Source organism: Hylobates moloch, unplaced genomic scaffold (assembly GCF_009828535.3).
Source record: "Hylobates moloch isolate HMO894 unplaced genomic scaffold, HMol_V3 SCAFFOLD_5, whole genome shotgun sequence".
NCBI lineage: Eukaryota > Metazoa > Chordata > Mammalia > Primates > Hylobatidae > Hylobates > Hylobates moloch.
The window spans coordinates 76,628,297-76,652,381 of record NW_026652280.1 but is presented as its reverse complement, the minus strand read 5'-3'; the positions used below and the strand labels follow the sequence as shown (position 1 = coordinate 76,652,381).

Here is a 24,085-nt window from a genome sequence, read left to right as displayed (position 1 = left end):
ACTTTAGAATTACCAGAGAGATTGTTTAAATTGGTGACACTGGCACCAGAAATTCTAGGGTAGGACAAGAAGTATCGTATATTTTTAAACTAACCAAACAAGCAGCAATAAAGGAATACTGCATTTTTATCAAGAAACTCTCTGCCGTCAAGTCTTCCTGATGCATTTAAATTGCAACAGCTTTAAAATTCTAGAGACTCTCAAACTGTAGGCAAAATACTATGTGTGTGCATTTCTCTGGAGCAGGTGCATAACAATCATCGGATTCGCAAGGTGTTCTGTAATTCAAGAAGGCTAAGATCTTAATGAGCACAAAAAGTAAGAATTAAAGAGGCTTCACTCAAGCATCGAGTCAGAGGGGCAAAGGCAAGGTTAAGAAACATGTGTCCCGCCCACCAGGACATTGTAGACTGAAAGCCAGAGGGATAGAGACACATAAAGATGTACCTAAATGATTTTCACCAAGTCTGGAATGTTTTTTATTTTTAGACAAGATCTAAATGTTATTTTTATTTTTAGACAAGGTCTCACTTTGTCACCCAGGCTGGAGTGCAGTGGCATGATCATAGCTCACTGCAGCTTCAACCTTCCATGTTCAAATGATCCTCCTCCCTCAGCCTCCTGAGTAGCTGGGACTACAGGCACGTGATCCCACACCAGCTAATTTTTGGGTTTTTTGTAGAGATGGGGCCTCACTATATTGTCCAGGCTGGTCTCAAACTCCTGGGCTCAAGTGATCCTCCCACCTCAGCTTCCCAAAGTGTTAGGATTACAGGCACCTAGCAAAGTCTGGAATGTTAATAGTTAGGTTTTTTTAGCTGTAAGCAGCTTGATGCATGAGTATGTGTCCATGAGTTTTAAAGGCACAGGGCTCAGTGAGACATTACATTTGAGGGAGATTACTAGGAGGGAAAGTCAGTGGATTTGCCTAGTCAGACAGACTCTAAGACTTCACAGAAAAGGGAAGAAGAGATGGCTAATTGCTGGGGTCTTACAGTCTGGAGTTTAAGCTGCTATAAGAAGGTAGAGTACTGTCAAGTAGATGTGGTGGTGCATACTGAAAGCAGCTATAGTTGAGACAGGAGCAACAACAATAGAAGTGGTCACTGTGAACCCAAACAGCTGGTATCACTCCCTACCTCACCAAATTATCAGTTATGGTGCACAGGAGGACAGACTGGAGACTCTGATCAAAGAAGATGCTGAGACAGTTGTAAGGGAGACATGAGTTCTCCATGTGCTCTGTCAAGAGCCAGATAGAAGAGAAAGGAGCAGGGAGCCTATTCCCCAGTGGGTGCTAAGAAGGACTGGCTTTCTTGTTACAAGGAGTAAGCATATTTCCACACCCTCTTTGTTGTCTTCCCTACGAGTATGGCCTGGGAAACAATAATTACAAATATTGTCTTAAAAGGTTTACCTCCTGGGACCAAATCTTCATTGGCTAAATTCCTCTCAAAACAAATGCTTTATTCATTTGCCTCCCAGCTATATTAAAATAGCCTCCCAGCTGATTTCCCTACCTCCAATCTTCTGCACTATGGCTTAAGTGACAGTCTTTAAAATATTCAACTCTTCTCTCAATGGCTACAGAGAAATTTTTTGAAGCCTCAGAATCCCGTTTTTAAATAAAATATTACCTGGAAGCTCAATTTAATAAAAGTTAGAAGCAAAGCTGTTCTTGTTAAAATATCCTAGTATCCCCTCTGTTCAGCTCCTGTCCCCCATCCTTGCTCCAGAGGCTCCACCTCAGAAAGCTAGGTCTCCAGGGTGGTGTGAAACTCATTTGCCTGCATGAAAAGAACTTTATAGCCCAAGCACCACCCCTGCGACCCCCACTCCCTTCATAGCCCCATATCCTGCTGCCCTGTATGTCCCTGTGCCTCAGCCACATGGAGCTACTAGATCCCAAATATACCATTTTAAAAAAACTTATTACAGGGAATTCTAATTTTAAATTTTAAATAATATACAGAAAAATCAAATAGAATACTATAATGAACCTTGGTGTACCCATACCCCAGCTTGAATTACCCATAGCCAATTGTGTCACTTATAGCCTCATCTACTCTTCTCCCATACTACTTAGAAGCAAATTTCCTCATCATAACATTTTATCCATTAAAATTTCAGTACATTGCTCGAATTTACAATGAATTAATCATAACCCATGATACCACTGTCGTATCTAAAAATAATAATCCCTGAGTAACATCAAATATACAGTATTCGAATTTCCAATTGTCTCATAAAATGTCCTCTTTATGTTAGAATCCAAATAAGACCCATGCATTGAGGCTGATTTTTTTAATTTATAGGTCTGTCTCCATTTTTTTCTTCTTGCAATTAATTTATTAAAGAAATTAGGTCATTTGTAATTCCTCCCATGTTGCTAGTTACATCCTCATGGTATAGTTTAACATTGCCCCCATCTTCTGTGTTTCCTATAAAATAGTATTTGGATCTACAAGTTTGATCAGACTCAGGCTTGATATTTTTTTAAACTACTTCATAGGTGATACTGATCTCTTTTTGTGATGTTAGCAGCTGTTGATGCTCAATGCCTAAGATCCCTTTATTAGGGATTGCAAAATGATAATATTGTATTTCAATCACACCTTCAATTATGAGATGAAATGTTTCTATAAAGAGAAACTTCCCCTTGCCTATGTGGACACCTAATGAACCACATTCTTTTTATACCTCTGTACTTTTGCACATTATTCTATCTGACTTGAATGACTTCACACCTTCTCCAACTGATGGAATCCTAATTATCCTTTCAAACCAACCAAAATGTCACCTCAGTGAAGCCTTGCCCTCCTTCCTGGCAGAAGTCAACCATCTTCTAAATGTTAAAAAGAAATCATTATAATAATGCTTACCTCGTTAATGAATTTACTGCCTTCATCCCTGGGATCAGAGCTCCTCAAAGACAGGAATAGCCTTAGGCCCTAGCATCTATATGAAGTAGTTTCCCATCACTAGTGGCATCATAACGGCTGTAGTATCACAAAACAATGCATTACTCATGTATTTGTGGTGATACTGGTGTAAACAAACCTACGACACTGTCAGCCATATAAAAGTATAGCACATACAATTATGTACAGTACATAATACTTGATAATAATAAAGGATTATGTTATTGGTTTATGTATTTACTATATTTTATTATTTTAGAGTATATTCCTCCTACCTATTAAAAAAGTTAACTATGCCAGGCAGGGTGGCTCATGCTTGAAATGCCAGCATTTTGGGAGGCCAAGGCAGGAGGATTGCTTGAGCCCAGGAGTTCAAGACCAGCCTGAGCCTGGGCAACATGGTGAGACCCCGTCTCTCCAAAAAAAATACAAAACTTAGCCAGGCATGGTGGCATACACCTGTAGTCCAGCTACTTAGGAGGCTGAGGTGGGAGGATCACCTGAGCCTGGGGAGTTCAAGACTGTGGTTAGCCAAAATCGTGCCATTGCACTCCAGCCTGGGCGAGACAGCAAGACACTGTTTCAAAAATAAAAAAAGGTCAACTGTAAAATAGTCCCAGGCAGGTCTCTTCAGCAGATCTTCCAGAAGAAAGCATTATTACCATAGATGACAGCTCCATGCACGTTACTGCCCCCGAAGACCTAGTAAGACACAATATGGAGGTGAAAGACAGTGATGATCCTGACCCCACGTAAGCCTAAGCTAACACGTGTGTGCGTCTTAGTTTTTGGCTTTTTTGTGTGATTGATTCATTTTGAGAGACAGGGTCTTATTCTGTCATCCGGGCTGGAGTGCAGTGGCTCACTGTAACCTGGAACTCCTGGGCTCAAGGGACCCTCCTGCCTCAGCCTCCCAAGAAGCCAGGACTACAGGAGTGCATCATTGCTCCCAGCTAATTTTTTCATTTTTTTGTAGAGACAGGGTTTGCCATGTTTCCCAAGCTTGTCTTGAACTCCTGGTCTCAAGCTATCCTGCCACCTTGGCCTCCCAAAGTGCTGGACTTATGTCTTAGTTTTTAACGAAAAAAAAAAAAAAAAAAAAAAAAAGTTTAAAGTAAAATAACAAAATTTAAATAGAAAATAGCTATAGAACAAGGATATGGAAAAAGAAAATATTTTTGTACAGCTGTATAATGTGTTTATCTTAAGCTGTTATTACAAAAGAGTCAAAAGTTTTTTTAAAATTTTTAAAGTTTATGAAGAAAAGCTATAGTAAGCTAAGGCTAATTACTGAAGAAAAATAGTTTATAAATTTAATGTAGCCTAAGTGTACAGTAATGTCCTAGGCCTTCACTTCCACTCACCACTCATTCACTGACTCACCCAGAGCAACTTTCAGTCCTCAAGCTTCATTCACGTAAGTACCCTATGCAGGTAAACATTCTATGTTTAGACACGCAAATACTTACCATACTACAATTGCCTACAGTATTATTACTATAATAATGGTACACACATGCTGTACAGGTTTGTAGCCTAGGAGTAATGGGCTATACCACATAGCCCAGGGGTGTAGTAAATGGTACCATCTAGATTTGCATAAGGACACTCTGTGATGTTCCCACAACAATGAAATTGCCTAACGATGCATTTCTTAGAACATATCCTTGCCATTAAGTGATGAGTGACAGTACTGACGGGGTCAGGGTTTCACTTCTTAAGTCAGTTTCGTGTAAGCAACACTATGGAATGCAGGTTACAAAGCAACTGGCAATGAGATACCATCACTAGAATATGAGTTACCAGAATTCAAGACACTCTACAGGAAGTAAAGGCAAAGTCAGAGCTGAGATACCAAATGTCCACAGTCAGACATTAGAGAGGCCCAGAAAGGAGAGTTTGGGACCTGATTTCTCCAAAGTACAGAGAAGACATGATGACAATCATGTTGAGCCAGGGTCCTTCCTGGGAATTCCATCAGAAACAAGTTAGAAGCAGGCTGTAGCCTTCAAACGGCTGGCTAGGACTCAAAGCCAACTGCATTCCACCTCCTTCCTCTGCACTCATTTCACAGTATCAGGACTGTAGGCTTTGGGATGGCAGGCAGAGCAATCCCTACCTTCAGATAAGATGTAGGTTTAAAAAGCCAAAAATCCTCTGTGTTATGTTCCAAAGGAAGGGGAGGACAGGATACTTAGCATCTCTGGCCCTGAAGCATATTTCCAAATCCTCTGGGGAAGTGAGGTGGAGGCTGATAAGGCTGAATTGTCCAGACAGGGGGCAAAGCGGCCATACTGTCTGCTCATCCTAACCACAGGATCATGGGCTCTGGACTGAGGTTCCATACTGAGAAAAATGTCTCCTAAGTGGGCTATAGACTTCCATGTTGGCCACAAAAAGATGGCTCAGAAGCAGGAAGATACCGGGTCTAAAATGGCACAGACTTACAAAGGCAAAATAGGCAATCATGAGGAAAACAAGGAAGACTAATATGCACTATGGTAGAAAGATGTCCATGACATGCTTTATGAGAAAAAAACAAAATTGCAGAATATGTACATCATACATTCCATTAGAAATAAATCTTTGTGGCCGGGCGTGGTGGCTCACACCTGTAATCCCAACACTTTGGGAGGCTGAGGCAGGCGGATCACTTGAGGTCAGGAGTTCGAGCCCAATCTGGCCAACATGGAGAAACCCCATCTCTACTAAAAACAAACATTAGCCGGGCATGATGGCCCACACCTTCAATCCCAGCTACTTGGGAGGCTGAGGCAGGAAAATCGCTTGAACCTGGGAGGCGGAAGTTGCAGTGAGCGGAGATCAGCCTGGGCGACAGAGCAAGACTCTGTCTCAAAATAAAAAATAAAAAAGAAGTCTTTGTTGCATAAGCACTTGGAGAAAGATATCTGAAAGGATATGTAACAAATGGTTAAGAGTAGTTATTCCTAGGGAGTGACATAAAAGAGAGGCAAGAATTTTAATTCTGTAATCTGCTGTGTTAAATCATGTTATTTTAAAAAGTCATATAGGGTCTTTTAATTTAAACCAAGATATTAAAAATAATCGATCTATGAGGCAGAATGGGGTCAGGGTCAGGCAAGGTGGGGTTGGGGTGTGTGCTGAAGGTCCACTCCACTGTTGCTGGAGGTGGAGACTCCTGGCTGGTGATGGGCTCTGCCAGCAAAGGACACTCATTCATTATCTCATCTATCGCTAGTGGTTACTATGCTCTGTTCTTGGTATTTTACTGGCCTTATAGGTAGAGAGCTGCTCAATAAGGACAAGTCCCCAGCCCGCACTGGTCCCATCTGACCCCTGAAAGCCTGGGTTTATGTGGCAATGAGTCTGTTGGAATCAGAGTAAGGGACAAAAGCAGACAGAGTAAAGGAGTATATGGGTTCTTAGTCAGTTCTGTCAGTCCTGCAGGACTCAGGACTATCCTAAGTAAGCTGGCAATCTCTGCTCTGCAGGAAGGACTCACTGAGGGGGACCACCTCACATGAAGTGGCTTCCTCCTATAAGTCACAGGGTGGAATATGGCTGTGCCCTATTGGCTATGCTAACCACTCTTTGAGGGACAAATTTTGAGCAGGAGAAATAAAACCAGATTTGTAATTCTTGATAGGCTGCCTGGTCGTAGAGGTCTGGAGTGGAAGCCACTAGAGAACTAGTGGAAATAAATGAAGAGGAAAGCAAAGAAAGAGAGGGATCAAGGGACAAGCAAGAGAGGAGTAGGGAGAACAGGATGAGGCAGGACAGTCAGACACAGGCCTGACGGTGGGAAGAACTGGAACTATTGCCCATTTTGCCCAATTGGTAAGGTGGTCTTTCTGGATTCTGAACCCTAGTTTTATACCAGAGGGAAGGAGAATTAAATGGAAGATTGAATCCATGCTCTTTAGGGTTCCAGATCCCAAAGATCCAAATATCGTAGGAAGATTGGAAGAAAAATTAAATATCCTCCAACGATGAAACAGATCAAAGCAAACCCTACTTTTTTGCTAGTTACTTTGCAATGGGAAGCAGCATTGGCTTCTTAAAAAAAAACAAACAGGCCAGGTATGGTGGTTCAAGCCTCGCTTTGGGAGGCCATGGTGGGTGGATCACCTGAGGCCAGGAATTCGAGACCAGCCTGGCCAACATGGCGAAACCCTGTCTCTACTAAAAATACAAAAATTAGCCAGGTTTGGTGGCACGCACTTGTAATCCCAGCTACTTGGGAGGCCAAGGCAGGAGAATTGTTTGAACCCAGGAGGAGTTTGCAGTGAGTCGAGATCACACCACTGCACTCCAGCCTGGGCAACAGAGTGAGACTGTCTCAAAAATTAAAAAAAAAAAAGAAAAAAAAGAAAATTTAAAAACAAACAAAAATACTCTCCTAAATCAGACTAGTTCCCTAGTTTTTCAGGGTCTCCTTTCCCTTCTTAAATATTTATGTACCAACAGGGTTCAAATCTAAACTCTCCACTCTTCTCATACTTACACTCCCTGGGCCATCTCATATACTCTTATAGCTTAAAGTACATTGCTTAGACTGTCAAATCTGTATTCAGAATCCAGGCCTCTTTTGAGCCCTAGTGTCACATATCCAGCTGCCTATTGGATACTTCCACTTCAGTGTTCCTCAATCACTTCGAACTTTACTTCGAACTAAACTTTTCTCTTCCAACATATCCTTTTACTTGCCACTGTTTCCTGTCTCAATCAGTGGCTGATATCACCCAGATATCAGAAAATCATTGTTTTTTTTTGTTTTATTTTTTTTAGATGGGGTCTCACTCTGTCACCCAGGCTGGAGTGTAGTGGCATGATCTTGGCTCACTGTAACCTCTGCCTCCCAGGCTTAAGCCATCCTCCCACCTCAGCCTCCCAAGTAGCTGGGACCAGAAGCCCCAGGCCACCACAGTCAGCTAATTTTTTGTATTTTTAGTAGAGAGAGGGTTTCACCATGTTGCCCAGGCTGGAGGAACTCATTCTCAACTCTTCTCCTCACCCTATGTTCTACCAATTCTACCTTCTAAAGCAATTTATGTTAGTAGTAAAAGAAAAACCCACAGCATTTCTAATCAAACAAATCTGATCAAAAAACAAAAAAATGTTTAACCTTTGTCACTGAGTGTAACCTAAGGCAAGTTACTTAACTGCTGTAAGATGAGGTGAATCACAGAGTTGTGGTAAATAGTAAACAAGAATAATGCATATATGGCTGGGCGTGGTGGCTAATGCCTGTAATTCCAGCACTTTGGGAGGCCGAGGCAGGCAGATCACCTGAGGTCAGGAGTTCAAGACCAGCCTGGCCAACATGGTGAAACCCCTTTTCTACTAAAAATAGAAAAATTAAGCAGATGTGGTGGTACATGCCTGTAATCCTAGCTACTTGGGAGGCTAAGGCAGGAACTGTTTGAATCTGGGAGGTGGAGGTTGCAGTGAGCCAAGATCACAGTCTCTGCACTGCAGCCTGGGTGACAGAGCAAGACTCCATTTCAAAAAAAAACAAAAAACAAAAAAAAGAATGCATGTGAAGCCTAGCACGAAGGTTAGCCCCCAAATATTTGCTACTATTATATATGTTCATGTCATTCCCCTGTGTATAGGGTTCATGAGATTAAATGTCAATATATATTCAAAGTACTTAGAAAGTTTCACACAGCACTAAATATTAGCTGTTAACATTACTGAACTGGAAATATTCTTTTCTTTCTATATTATATGACCTAGTCTAAGCCACCATTATCCCTTGCCTAGAATCTTGCAGCTTCCTCTGATCATCCAGTCTTTTCCTCTCCATAGTCTTCTCTATAGCTAGTGATCTAATGACTTCACTGCTTAAAACCCTTTGCCCTTGCAGAGTAATTTACCAAATGTTCCTTGAGGACATGTGCTCACTACATGTCTATCACCAGTATAGGGCCTAACATACAACAAAGTACTTAATAAATGTATGTAGTTTTATTCATTCTTTCATTCAATTAAATCCCTTCATATCTCATGGGTTCTCATACCCAAAGATTACTCCTTTATCTCTTGAGGTTTCAGACACACAGAAAAACCTTGATATCTTGTAAGGAAGTCTTTTCTCATCTTAGTTCTGAGAAGTCTATGTGTTGTCACAAGCACTACCAGAATAAACAGATGCTTCCATGTGGGCATGCCATAGTAATCTCTAAGCCTTTAATATTCATTTTTGCAAGAATCATTCCTAAAAGTCCTAACACTTAAGCACCTACAACAGAGCCTGGACAAAAGAGGTCTAAGTACCCACCAAAAGACTAAGGCTATCTTTTCCTAATCTAGGGTGTGGACATGTATACCACTTGCTTGTCATTTTGAGTTCCCCTTGAAATCATCCCTGAAGTAGTTGGACATAATAACTCAGCAATCACATAGCTAATTATACGCATATATATGTAAAAGTACCTGGTGATAAATACAATAGTAACAATATACTATGTGCCAGGTACTGTTTTAAGTCCAATTACATTCATTATCTCATTACATCTTCATAATATGTAGATATTCTTCTTCCCATGATGAAGGGTACCAAATGCTTTAGAAATTTGCTCAAGGTCACACAGCTAAGTAGCACAGCAAGGACTTGAACTCAGACAATTTGGTTCCAGAGCCTGAATTTTGTGCTGAGTAGTTTAATATAAATGATCATTCTAAATCATCTCAAAAATCTGAGCTAGATTTCAGTCACTAACCTCAATAAAAAGAAACAAAAAGCTGGGCACGGTGGCTCACACCTGTAATCCTAGCACTTTGGGAGGCCAAGGCGGGCAGATCACCTGAGGTCAGGAGTTTGAGACCAGCCTGCCCAACATGGTAAAACCCCATCTCCACTAAAATTTTTGTATTTAGTGAGGCATGGTGGCAGGCACCTGTAATCCCAGCTACTCGGGAGGCTGAGGCAGGAGAATCGCTTGAACCCAGGAGGTAGAGGTGGCAGTGAGCAGAGATTGCACCACTGCACTCCAGCCTGGGTGACAGAGGAAGACTCCGTCTCAAAAAACGAAAATAAAAAATAATAAAGAAATAAAAGATTAAAGCAAAAGGCATTTGAATAAGACAGTAGATAGCACATCTTGATCCCATATATAAATCTAAGCTTGTTTCACTAGTATAGACATGCTTTAAGTGCACCATAAGGGACAGAGAAATGTCTGTTGCAAATGTGTGACATTGTAATGCACTACCAATTCAAAATTGAATCAATGTCCCTGAGTAAGCCCTTCTTAGTGCCCAGGAAATGATGACCCAGAGATGAGCTTGAATAGCCCAATGCTTCCCCGTGACCTCTCCTACTCTAAAGCCAGTAGTACCTAAAAATGATACATCTTCATGTCAAAGGGTAGCCTCCAGCTTTAGTCCAGCCCTACTCTGGATCAAACCCTTTTAGGATATGGGGAGGATACTCAGACAAATAAGACTTTGCAATTTTTTTTTTATTTTTTTTTTTGAGACCGAGTCTTGCTCTGTCGCCCACGCTGGAGTGCAGTGGCACGATCTCGGCTCACTGCAACTTCCGCCTCCTGGGTTCATGCCATTCTCCTGCCTCAGCCTCCCGAGTAGCTGGGACTACAGGCGCCCACCACCACGCCCAGCTAATTTTTTGTATTTTTAGTAGAGACGGGGTTTCACCACATTAGCCAGGATGGTCTCGATCTCCTGACCTGGTGATCCGCCCATCTTGGCCTCCCAAAGTGCTGGGATTACAGAAGACTGCAATTTCATTAGCAAGATATGAAAGCATTTGTACTGACTGTGTCTTTAAGCCAGGCTGACCAACTGACATAACAGCCAATTTTTAACTTTGCTTTTATAGAAATTGTCTTGGAGCTATTCCCTTTGTCCCTATTCTTGTTCTTTACTCTGCTCTTTGCTGCACACATCTACTTCACTTGCCACATGCTACACCCAGTGCTGTGATATAAAGGTGGGGGCTTCACCACTACCTATCACCACTGCCCTGCAGGCTCAGCTTGTTCCATCAGATGCAGCACCAGTACTAACCTTGTCCATACTCCTTTTGCTTTCTTCCCTCTCTACTTGTTTGGAAGTTATATGTCCTATATTCACTTTAGTGGTTATTCCAACTAATATGTATTAGGTTGATGCAAAAGTCATTGCAGTTTTTGCCATTTCAATGCAATTACTTCTGTTCCAATCTAATATATTTAGTTTTTCAAGTCTTATCAGTATCTTTACTTTCCTCCTGAAGAACCTGAAAATTAGTGTTGTAATTGCTCCCTCAACTTTACATGCTATTGTTGTCCAGCATTTTAATTCTAGTCTGTATTTCTCTCCCATAAATTACACATTTCCTCTTACAGTGAAGGCTTTAGCAATTTCGTTCAGTGTTCCTTCTTGCATCTGATTCTCCATCTGAGATCATTTTCCTTCCACCTCAAGGACATCCTTTTGTAAGCGGAAACTCTGCTTTTGTCAGAAAATGTTTTTATTAGCTTTTTAAAAAGTGTCACCTCGGGTAAGCTTTCATAATAAGTTCCTTTCTTAACATGATGAAGATAAATTTCACTGTTTCCTGGCTTTCATTGTTGACACAGAAGTCACCATCTGGCTGGTTTTCTACAGGTAGTCTGTATTTTCTCTCTAGATGCCCAAAATCTTTTCTTTGGTTTTCTGCATCTCACCCTGATGTACTAGGTAAGTTGGTTTATCTTGCTTGAGATTCACTGGGCTCCCTAAGTCTGAGGTTTGGTGCCTTTCATCCAACCCTAAAAAATTTCTCTTTGAATATTGCCTCCTCCTATCTCCTGATGTTCCAAATAATGTATGTTAGATCTTATTCCATTCTCTCTTTAACTGGAGTGCATTCTGTATAATTTCTTATCTTCCAATTCACAAATCCTCCTTTAATTTGTCTAATCTATTTAATCCATCCATTGACTTCTTACCTCAAATTTTATTTTTCACTTCTAATTCAAAAGGCTTTTCAACTAATTCAAAAAGTTCATTAATCATTATTTCATTATAGTCTGTGCAACAATGCCAACATCTGAAGTATTTAAAAGATCAGCTTCTGTGTCTGTCTTTTCACTCATTGTGCCTTCTTTGTTCAGTTTCTAATTTTTGGGCAAGAGCACTCATTTACCTTGAAAGTATATCTATGGGAATTGTTCTGAGGCCTTAGAGGAATTGCATTTGCTTCTGGAAATCACCTGGAAGCATAAACAAATGAGTACCACTTTAAATTCCCCAGTTAAGCTTTTTGGACCACACAAGTAGCCTAAGTTTGGACTGAAAGCCCATAGAAGGCCATTTGTGGTTACAAATTATCAGTGAAAATATTCTATAGCTTCCATGTGGCACTAAGGTTGAGACAAAATGAGTTCCTTGCTGCGCCCTTCTATGGAGTGTTTATTTCTTGTACACCTTTACACTGAAGGTGTCCAGCTTTATGAGGGAACCTACTAGATTTCTCATTTCCTGTTGCCCGTACTTTGTGTAATCACTAAAATAGAAGGTTATGGTCTGCTGAATTTGGCAAAAATTCTGAGGAGAAGTTGGCTTTGGCAGTTACTTCCTAGGATTCCAGCTTTTGCTTCATTTTGAAGAGCTGTAGGATCCTTACTTTCATGCCTGCTCAGCAATATGTTTAAAAGTATTTTTTATAAATATAATTACCCAGTATCTTGGTTGCTTCTGCTGAAAGGACTTTTCAGAATTATCTAATCCAGCATACTGCCAAAAACAGAGCCCTGAATTAGTTTCAAATACGCACACCAACGCACTCCCCCTGCCCTGATTCTGCCAACAGCGTGAACTGTAAGACCAACGCTAAGCCTGCCTTTAAGTGGAAGGAAAAAAAGAATTGAGGTGAGCCGGGCGTGGTGGCTCATGCCTGTAATCACTACACTTTGGGAAGCCGGGGCAGGCAGATCACCTGAGGTTGGGAGTTCGAGACCAACCTGACCAACCTGGAGAAACCCCGTCTCTACTACAAATACAAACTTAGCCGGGCATGGTGGCACATGCCTTTAATCCCAGCTACTCCAGAGGCTGAGGCAGGAGAATCGCTTGAACCTGGGAGGCGGAGGTTGCAGTGAGCCGAGATTATGCCATTGCACTCCAGCCTGGGCAACAAGAGTGAAACTTCACCTCAAAAAAAAAAAAAAAAAAGAATTGAGGTGAAGACAAAAATTGGGTAATTGACTGGAACATCACCACAAATATCCCATATTTCTTTTTCCTCGGGCATAAATGTCTTATGGCACTGTCCATTAGCACTAGAGATACTGGGGGAAAAGACAGCAGGGTAGTAATACTTTTGTGTCCTCAATAAAAGTGTAATAACCTGTCTTTTTTCAACAATAGAGAAGTATATGGAGATAAGTATAGCACTTTTTCTCAGGTAAAAAAAATTTTAAAAGCTAGTTGCCACATGCTTATAGCTCCTACAATTATAACAAGTGTAAAGCTCTTAGTCCATTCATGGATAGCTATCCATGGTCATTTTACACTGCATAAAAGGAGAAAAACGTCAGGTTAAAATGATGCAGACCAATCAATCTTACCTCCTCCAGCTTTCTCTTCATCCATGTCTGTCTCTAAATCCTGGATGGATCAGTTGAAGAACTAATGCTTTAAGTGACACAGGCAACAGGACAGTCTTAAAGCTGTGTGAAAAAAAATTGTTCCTAGCAATTATCTTTTTTGAGCTTTCCTGAAGTAGCTCTCTCTGGAAGCTACCAATGGGGCCACTTGCTCCCCAGTTGAGATACCCTTTCTAGCTAGAAGTGACACTTAAGTCAAAGTCGGCAATACCAGGGGATTCTCTGTGACCTACAGGACCCCATATTAAGGGCTAGCTTACTGCCTCAGCAAGCTGAGCATTACCTACATATGATTTTCAGGATGAGAAGCTTCTCCTACCCAGATACCACACACCAACCTATCACTTTCCATTATCTCAAACTCCATTGAAAGCAATGCATTCCTTTGAGATAAACAGTTTCCTCTATGGATGCTCTCTTAAAATGGTGATCACCACATCATATTGTCTACATTCACCATACTAGTATTACTGCCAGTGGAGTTGAAGCCAGTAATCCTAGGTTCCACTTTGAGGCTGTAACCTTAAGCAAGTCACTAGATCAGTCCCTTAAGTCACAGTTAACTGACCACATACATCAGAATAACCTGGATAGGCCAGGCATGGTGGCTCACGCCTGTAATCCCAGCACTTTGGGAGGCCTAGTGGGGTGGATCACCTGAGGTCAGGAATTCAAGACCAGCATGGCCAACATGGTGAAACCCCGTCTCTACTAAAAATACAAATATTAGCTCGATGTGGTGGCGGGTACCTGTAGTCCCAGCTAATCAAGAGGCTGAGGCAGGAGAATTGCTTTAATCCGGAAGGTGGAGGTTGCACTAAGCTGAGATCGTGCCATTGCACTCCAGCCCGGGTGACAAGAGTGAAATTCCGTCTCAAAAAAAAAAAAAAACAAACAAACAAAAAAGGGGATAACCTGGATGACTTACCATGATTTTAGATTCCTCAGTCCCACCTACTGAATCGGTTTTTGGAAATGGAACATGGGACTCTACATTTTCAACAAGCATACAGGGAATTCTTATGTAACTTGCTCAGATCTATAGGGCTAGGTCTAGTCAATTCCATCTATGAAAATAAGAACCTTTGCTTCAGATATAAAAAGACAAAATGAGAAAAAAATGATATGGAAAGACTGGTCCTTAGTTCTTCCTGGGTGAGGTGTTTCCAGTTTGTAGCAAAGAATATTAGTTCAGCAAGAAAAACAAGTGGCCGGCCATGAGCAGTGACTCACGCCTGTAATGCCAGCAGTTTCGGAGGCCAAGACCGATGGATCACTTGAGGTCAGGAGTTTGAGACCAGCCTGGCCAACATAGTGAAATCCCGTCTCTACTAAAAATACAAAATTAGCCAGGCGTGCTGGTACGCACCTGTAATCCCAGCTACTCGGGAGGCTGAGGCAGGAGAATTGCTTGAACCCAGGAGGCAGAGGTTGCAGTGAGCCGAGATTGTGCCCCTGGGTGACAGAGCAAGACTCTGTCTTTAAAAAAAAAAAAAAAAAAAAGTGGCCAAGTGAGGTCCCAGCTTTGGCCTCTGTCACAAAGTACATCAGTGTCAAGAAACTTGTGAGATAAGGCCTTTACACATCATTCTGTGTAACATCTCATTGTATTTAGACATGGCACAGAGAAGTGTTTTTAAGATCATAGATCTTGTCTATGGTCATATCACCCTGAACGCACACGATCTCATCTGATCATAGATGTTAGCTATAGAGGATTCTCATGGATTGCAATCTATGAGAAAAGATCCATCCGTTTCACTCTCTAATCTAACCTAACCTCGACACAACGTTTGCGTATAGGAGGTGCTTGGCAAATATTTATTGAATGAGATAAAACAAATGGACCAACTCAGAAGGAAGAGAGAAGAGTAGGGTTTGTATCTAGCTCAATGCCAGAGAATAACAACATAACAGGGAAATAAAGTGTTGCTGACCAAGTAGCCAGGTTTTTCTATATAGATAAAAATCATCTCAAGCAGGGCTATCAAAACTCTTTGGAAAGTAAACTCTTAATAGCTTTTTGGCTTTGTACTTCATCCTCTAATCTAACACTACAATTGTTAGACACAAATCAAGCTTTAAAAGGTAGTAGACAGATTTCCTGGTCTCACTAGCCCATGAAAGTTTTCATACCCAAGTCCTAGTTCAATAAAACAAAACAGGACCATCACCAGGAGCAGCTATATAATTTTAATCTAAAGATTTGGGCATACAGAAAGCATTTCACATAAATTCTCTTGAGTCTTTAATTATATGACAGGACATAAGGACCTCAGAAAAATAAGTCTCTTCCCATAGATCTTAACCCTTGGTCTCTGCAGCAAAGACAGTCCCTGGTAATCCAGGTAATATGGTCTGTAAAATATTAATAAATAGGCCTGTCTATTGACTTCTGACAAAAGGACTGCATATAGCCTGAGAAGCAACATTATGGCCCAGTGGTCAGTACTTATATATATGGGCCTTTTGATCCTACATTTTCCTATTTATTAGGTAGTTGGGATTGGTAGTTTCTAATCTTCTAGTCCTAAGTGTTATATTTAAGAGGGCTACATATTACAGTGGGCCTTATTCAATGTTAGTTTTGTCAAATGTTGCAGAAGAATTCCAGTAATTAAAATCATTAATTCTTTATGCTTCAGTTTCCTATCTCTAAGTTAGCAATAAGCTCCCATGTTCAACTTCAGCCACATTCAATTTTTAAGAATCTTCAGAAGAAAAAATGTTTCACATATAGTTAACAAGAATGTTGCTTGATAAAGAGTTGGGGCTGAGCTCAAAATAAATCCTGGTATAACCTCCTTCTGGTTGCTCTGGAAAGGACACTGATACATAAGGAAGTAACAAAGATGCAAAGCAGGGAAGAAATAACAGCTTGAAGTGAAGAAATGACACAGACCCCCCACATACACACTTTAAAAACTTTATTTATATAAAAAACTCATTTGTTTTTAAAAGCATTAACAAGACAGAAAGAAAGGAGAAAAGGTATGGAGCAGAACACAAGCCCCTTAGTAGTGTTCGGTGGGAAGGTGGGATTTTTGGTTCTCTGGAAATGAATGTTTAGTGTTTTTTATAAACAAAAGAGGAAAAAAAAAAGTTAAAGGTCCCCAAAAGCCCATGGCTGTTCTATTACCCACACCCCACCGAGAAAAAAGAGCACCAGGAAAAGAGCAGAAGAAGACAAGAGAAATCAAGAGTGGAGCCAGGTCTGGATGGGGCAATTTCCCCTGTGCAGTGTGCTCTTAGGGTCAGAGAGAACAAAAGGCTCCTTTTTGCCAGGAAAGGTAGATGAAAGTGGGAAGAAATGGGAAGGGGGAAAAGGGTAAATAAGAAATTTTAATGCACGAGTAAAGGGGGTGGTGGGTTGTGCACTTTTCTCCTACCCCATAGCCTCAATACATAAGGGAAGGGGAAGAGAGGGATAAAGAACTCCAGTTGCATGGAACAGAGCTTTTAGATTAGATTAAGGGGAGTAGAAGGCAAATAAGGAAAAGGATTAAAAATAATAATAATCAACCCGCATAGCAGCTGATTTCTCTAGCCCAACCTGCTAATTAACATATGCTAAAGTGAGAGGAGGCAATACTGGAGGGAGGGGAGAATTGGGGAGACCACTTCCCTGTAATTCCTTCAGAGATGATGGTAAATTCTGGGCACCTAAGGAGTAAGAGTCACACCACTCACTTCTCTTACCAACCTTACTTTGAGATTCATCAGAATAGGATTTTTGCAAAATCCCACCCATATGCTGCTGAGCAAAAGCTTGCTATGACTGAAATCATGGCTATACCAATCCTCAATGAAGAATCTGAGGTTCTCTAGGTCACTTCTCTTCTTTCTGCTATTTAGGGCTAATAGTAGGTAAGAAAGCAACAAAATATAATTTGCAAAATTATGAGAAATGAGACTGCAGAGGCAAAGAAAGGCACATGGAAGGGCGGGAGGAGATGCACCCCAGGCCAAAGGCACAAAGAAGAGGCAAAGCCAGGGGCAATCCCCACCTTGTAAGGGTAAAAAGGACAGGAGTTATGTACATCAAGTCCTTTAGTTTGCCAACCAATCCAGGGCAGAGGCAAGGGACAGGCCTATAAGGATAGGAAAAGGAGAAACGGGGGAGTGGGGAAGCCAGTTTCAGACTAATTGCTTCATGTACATTCCTACTAGCTCCTCCTAGAGGTCTTCTTCTTCCCAAAAACACATGTTTCTGCTCCTTCTCAACCAAAAGTCTTCCTTGACATCCTCCCCTTTCTACAGCCTCTTGGAAATGGCCAGGCCAACTCAGCAGACATATCACAGGGTAGGAGAGGTGGGTTAAGGACAGCCTGTGTTTAAGGGGCAGCAGCAATAGCCCAGGCTTGGCATGAGGCTTGCAGAAGAGATGGAGTCTGTAGGTTCTTGATGGTCCCTGCCTTGGAGATGAGGAGGGCAAGGTTTCTTAATCCCACTTCTAGGAGACCTTCACTTACTCAAGGGTCCTTTGCCAGGTGGCATGTGCCAATGTTGCCGGCCTTCTTTGCTTCAAAAATAGCCATTAGGAATAAGGGAAGAGCTCACACTTTCCCCTCTCTAAAAGAAAATAAAAGTCCCTTCCCCACCAGGAAAAAAATCTTGATTAAGAATCATCAGTTTATCAGACTGCTGGACATTGCATATACAGCATGTAACTTCCAATTCTTCCCACAGCTTCCAGTGAAGATTCCTATTCTCTCCATCCCTCCCTCCACAAAAGGCCAGGAGTTCCAGGGAAAACTGGCAAAAAGAACTAATCTGCAGCAGTTTCTCAAAATATGCAAATAATTGAGTCAGGCTTCTTGGGAGAAAAATGGAGGAAAATGGGGGAGGGGGAGGCGTTGGGACAATTAAACTTCACCGGAAGAAGTTGGGAGTTGATGGAAAGAAGGCAGCCACTTAGGGCTGTAAGGGCAGGAGGCAGCCTGGCAGTTGGCACAATAGTCCAGCGAAGAAAAAGGAAAATCATCAGTCAATTTCACCACCAAAAGATAAAAGTACATATAAGCCCACATGGAACGGAGATAGTGGTGCTAAATCTTCTGCTGTGGAGAAAAAAGAGAAAGAGAGAATGTTAATGGGTTGGGATTAAGGAGACCCCGCCCCCAAAAAAAGTTGAGCAAATCTGGAGAAAGGAGAGCAGCACATAATGGAGAATCAGATCACCAGCTGCATGTCCCAGACTCGTAAGAGGTAATAATCATAAAAGCAGAACCCCTCAAGCCCCATGTGGCTGAGACTAGTTAGTCTCTGGCCTGATCAGATCAGCATGATTGACAAGTTGCTGGCACTCAGGAGCCTCCTTCCTCAAGGACAATCTTGGGGGTGACTGAAGGACATACCATGGAGGGGTAAGACACTTGGCCCCCCTCATCATCCAAAACCAACACATCCAACTCTTCCTCCAGAGATTCCTGCCCCTCGTCCTGCTGTGAACACATGCAATTTGTTAGTATGAGTAGAGACAGGAACCTCATGAGTGTGTGCCAGAGCTAGGGAAACTCTGAAAATTTGTAAACTCAAACAAAACAAGATATAATAGTAAGAGAAGGGCAAAACATTCATAAACAGGGAGGGAGAGGAAAAAGGTAATGTTTGAAAGTAGATCAGTTAGTGTTAGTCATATCAGTAACACTTTTACAGACATGCTTCCCCCATTTCGACCACTGCAGAATAACGGCCCAAGAAATCCCAACATGAGTCAGAACTCTTACTTTTTCCTAAAAACCCCTACCAGAAAAGGATGCGATCTTTCTCTGTACTTTTTTTTGTATTTCACAAAACACATAGGCTTCAAAATAGAACTAGCCTTAGACAGACAGCAGTATATAAAGAGAATTTACCATCAAGGGTGTTGTTCCCTTCAATGGCTCCATGTCGCCTAGATCCCCTGATCGATCCAGTGTTCTATTGTGGTCTCCTCTCTCATTTGGTGTGGAATAGTTGTTATCTGGTTTAAAAAAAAAAAAAGTGTACACAGAAATATGACATTCCCCTCTAGTGTAAAATGTATATCAAGCAGTAGGTGTAATTAGGCATCACTGTTAGGAACTGAGCTTGCCAAATGCTCCACAAAGGCATTAAAGTCTGATGGTCCCCAACTTAAAGAACTTGAATCTGGCTGACCGCGGTGGCTCATGCCTGTAATCCCAGCACTTTGGGAGGCTGAGATGGGCAGATCACTTAAGGCCAGGTGTTCAAGATCAGCCTAGCCAACATGGCGAAACCCCATCTCTACTAAAAATATAAGAATTAGCCAGGTATGATGGTGTACACCTGTAGTCCCAGCTACTCGGGAGGCTGAGGTATGAGAATCACGCCACTGCACTCCAGCCCAGGTGAAAGAGACTCTGTCTCAAAAAAAGAACTTGAATCTTGAATCTAAGATGGAAGACAATATGTATAAAATACCCAGATATGACATAATAAAGCTAAACAAGAGGTTTGTCTGAAAAGGTTATTGGAACTAAAAGAAGAGCGAGTGAAATATGCTGCAATTGTTAGGAAGGACCTGACGAGAACAGGACTTGAGTTAAGCCTTTGGAGATAAAGAGAATTTAGAAAAACAAAAGGGAAGGACATACCAGTAAGAGGTATTACATGAGCAGAATCAAACTATAGAGTGAAAAGATAGAAAAGCAAGCAGAATAGTTGGGCAGAAACAGATGTATCCATTCACTCCAGAGAAAGAGACTGGGGTAGGAATATAATGGGCTACAAACTTGAATGTGTAGTAATAGGAGAGGCATAGAAAGATTTCTGAAAACCTTTGAGCATGTAGGAATGTGGAAAAAGTAGACAGATCAGATTTTATTAAAGTTCCTTACATCCTTCAAAATGGAAATGATCAGCCAACGCTCTCCCAGGATGGTAAATGGTAAGGGTATTAGAAAAAAAACTGTAGAGCTAGACAGCTCTCCTTAGCCCAGTGAAATATTACTCCACGTCCTTAGGCAGGAATTAATCACCTACCTAGCGATTTTGTGTTTGATCCCATATTGCTCATCTGAATTTCTTCCCGATCAGGTTTCTTATCTGTATGAAGTCAGAAAGTTATCCATGTCAAAAACAATTCTTCAAAATCTGTACACATCATGAAAATTGCTCTCTGGTCCTCCTTCCTTCCCTTCATTCACACTTCTACTTAGCACCAACTATGTGCACCACAATGCCTGGATAATTTTTAAGTGTTTTGTAGAGATGAGGTCTTACTGTGTTACTCAGGCTGGTCTGAAACTCCTGGGCTCAAGTGATTCTCCCACCTCAGTCTCCCAAAGTACTGGGATTACAGGTGTGAGCCATCACACCTGGCCCCTACAGACTCTTAAATCAAAAAACAATTCCATCTAAACTAGCAGTTTTCAAATTATTTGGTCTCAAGGCCCTTTTACAGTCTTAAGAATTATGAGGATCTAAAGAAACTTCATTTGTGTGAGTTATATGTATTAATTGTTACCGTACTGACAAGTTTAAAGTATCTATTTCACTTAACAGTAAACTTATTACATGTTATCATAAACAATCTTTAATAAGATCCTTTTCGTTTTTGTACATCTCTTTGAAATTTGGCTTAGATTCTCATACCTGCTTCTGCATTCAATCTTTTGTGATATGTTATTGTAGTTAACGTATATCAAGAAAATCCAGCCTCACACTGATAAAAAGTTGGAAAAGAGGATGATTTTAATAGTCTTTTCAGATACTTGTGGTTATTCTTAATGGTATACTAATTAGTAGTAGTTTCTTAAAGGTTGACAATAATGTGGAATCTATAATTAACAATCTCTCCATATTCTGGTTAGTTAAAATCTATTGGTCCATCTTGCACTTTTAACGGATCAATTACCTATGTACGATTTTGACATATGCCTTTGTCACTTGCAAAATACTGCTTCAAGTTATCCAGATGTTCAAAATGCTAACACATAGCATTACACAATATTTTGAAATCACATTCGTTAACATCACTGTTTATTTCATTAGAAAAGTCCTTTTTTATTTTATTCATGTATTTTTTGAAACAAGGTCTTGCTCTGTTGCCCAGGCTGGAATGCAGTGGCACAATCATGGCTCACTGCAGCCTTGACCACCTGGGCTCAAGTGATCTCCCTGCCTCAGCCTCCCAAAGTAATTGGGACTACAGGAATGTGCCACCATGCCTGGCTAATTTTTTTGTACAGACATGGTCTCATTATGTTGCTCAGGCTGGTCTCAAACTCCCAGGCTCAAATGATCCTCCAGTGTCAGTCTCCCAAAGTACTGAGATTATAAGCATGAGACACTGCACTCAGCCTAGAAAAGTCTTTTCAGTATTGGGAAGTTACCAGGCTCACAGTGGCAAATAAAATTTTTCAAAACTACAATTTCCACTTGAAAGCTCAGGCAGCAAACACTGTGTTATTTTCCTCAAAGCAACAAGCTTATTGCATTCATTTTTGAGAAAATGTCTGCCAAATGTGCACATCTGAATAATCCCTTTGTCTACCAGACATTTCTTTCCCAAGTAAAAACGGTGTTCCATTAAACAAAGTGGCTAGTGTGGCTGAGCGCCAGATGTAATCCCAACACTTGGCCAAGGCAGGAGGATCGCTTGACCCCAGGAGTTCAAGACCAGCCTGGGTAACATAGGGAGACCCCATCTCAAAATAAATAAATAAACAATTAAAAACTGGCTAGTCTAACTAGTAACTGAAACAATAACACATTTCCTTAAGACAACCATCATGCTTTAATATGCTATTTCATCAGCACAGAATATTAAAAAGATGTATACTCAAGGGTAGAAAAATAATAAAAGTGATTTTTTTTTTCTTTTGAGACAGAGTCTCAACTCTGTCGCCCTGGCTGGAGTGCAATGGTGCAATCTCGGCTCACTGCAACCTCCACCTCCTGGGTTCAAGTGATTCTCCTGCCTCAGCCTCCTGAGTAGCTGGGAATACAGGTGTCCGCCACCACACCCGGCTAATTTTTGTATTTTTAGTAGAGACAGGGTTTCACCATGTTGGCCAGGCTGATCTTGAACTCCTGACCTCAGGTGATCCGCCCGCCTCAGCCTCCCAAAGTGCTAGGATTACAGGCATGCGCTACCACACCTGGCCTGATGTTTTTTCTTCTCCAGTTAGGTGAAAATGGCTCTCTGCTTTTACCTACATGAGTGGCAATGAAGATTACAATGACTCATTCAGCTTTATGTCACTGCCCTGGTTTGTGCTAAGCCACCAGCAACAAGCATCACTGCTTTCTGTGCCATCAGTACAAATTGTAACAGTCTTGGGACTCTCAGACCACACTTTAAGAACCAATAATCAAGGAAAAAGCCAAGTGTGATTAAGATAATAATGGTCACAATATACACTTAATGTGAAAAAGAAAAAATTTACAAAACAAAATATATAATTCATCTCAGAGGAAAAATGTGTTTACTCACATGATAAAAATGTTTTAAAAGATACAAGTGGTTTTCTCTGGATAATAGAAACAAGGGATTTTTTGTTATTTTTCTGACTGTTTATATTTTGTAATTTTAAAATAGTATCTATTACAATATTAGGTATTAAATGGAAATTTAAAAGGAGAAAAAATAGACAAAACAGACTAGAGTTCACTTTCCAGTGTTTTAAGTTCACAAGCAATGATAAAGGAATCACATTCAGGCTAATTACCTGTTTTGTTTTGATTTCTAATGCTTAAGACCTACCCATTTCTGCGTTAGGATCCTGGAGTGGAAAATTATTCCCCTCCCCCAAAAGACTAGCTAATTCAGAAATAATATATACCCTATTTCTTAGTAAGCCACCTAGAACAGCAAGAGTGGCTAAAAGGAGAGGGTGTGCCTTCTGGATACTGCACCTGATTTTTGGTTCCGGTCAATGAGAGGGAGAGTACTGTCATCGTATGAATGACTGCCCTGGCTTCGGGAAGCATTGTTTAGATTCACCTAGAGGCAAACACAAATGCAATACTGTCACAGAATACTGAATTCACCCATATCTTATGCTCTAATGGGCATAAACCTCTAGGTTCCTATTCCCAAATAGAATTATGAAAAAGCAACTCATAAGAGTTGAATAAATACCCTAGAGAGTGAGACAAACTAGGATATTATGGCTTCTATTTGTGTTCCAGAACAGGAGATTACAAAGGATCCAAATGTGACACTATCAGAAGAAAATACAGTTTCAGAGAATAGTAAAAATTCCCTCAAAGGGCTATGGTAGATTTGGGCAAAAGTCAAAAAGGCCATCATCCTTCATTATCACCTGCACCTAAAGTATGTTATGACATAGACGGATACCTGAGCTATGTCTGCAACAAATGAATTGTAGACACATTATCCTTTTGAGGAGTAAACCAAATATTTTTTTTTCTCTTTGTTTTTTTTTTTTTTTTTGAGACAGGGTTTAGCTATGTTGCCCAGGCTGGAGTGCAGCAGTGTGATGTTGATTCACTGCAACCTCCACCTCCTGGGCTCAAGCAATCCTCCCACCTCAGCCTCCTGAGTTGCTGGGACTACTGGCAAATGACACCACACCTGGCTACTTTTATTTTTATTTTTGGTAGAGATGGGTT

At 41.0% G+C, this 24,085-nt stretch overlaps 1 protein-coding gene across 1 annotated transcript in view; it reads right to left on the bottom strand.

The window, feature by feature from the left end:
- Positions 1 to 16,411: 16,411 nt before the first annotated feature.
- Positions 16,412 to 24,085, bottom strand: part of CTNND1 (catenin delta 1) — a 60,949-nt gene continuing 53,275 nt past the window's right edge. Inside the window, exons 16-19 of the mRNA XM_058439703.1 lie at positions 23,366 to 23,453; positions 20,489 to 20,551; positions 19,360 to 19,466; positions 16,412 to 18,561 (exon numbers count right to left, since the gene is read on the bottom strand). Of these exons, the coding sequence (XP_058295686.1) occupies positions 18,550 to 18,561; positions 19,360 to 19,466; positions 20,489 to 20,551; positions 23,366 to 23,453 (270 nt within the window). The 3' untranslated portion in view covers positions 16,412 to 18,549. The remainder of the gene's footprint in view (positions 18,562 to 19,359; positions 19,467 to 20,488; positions 20,552 to 23,365; positions 23,454 to 24,085) is intronic.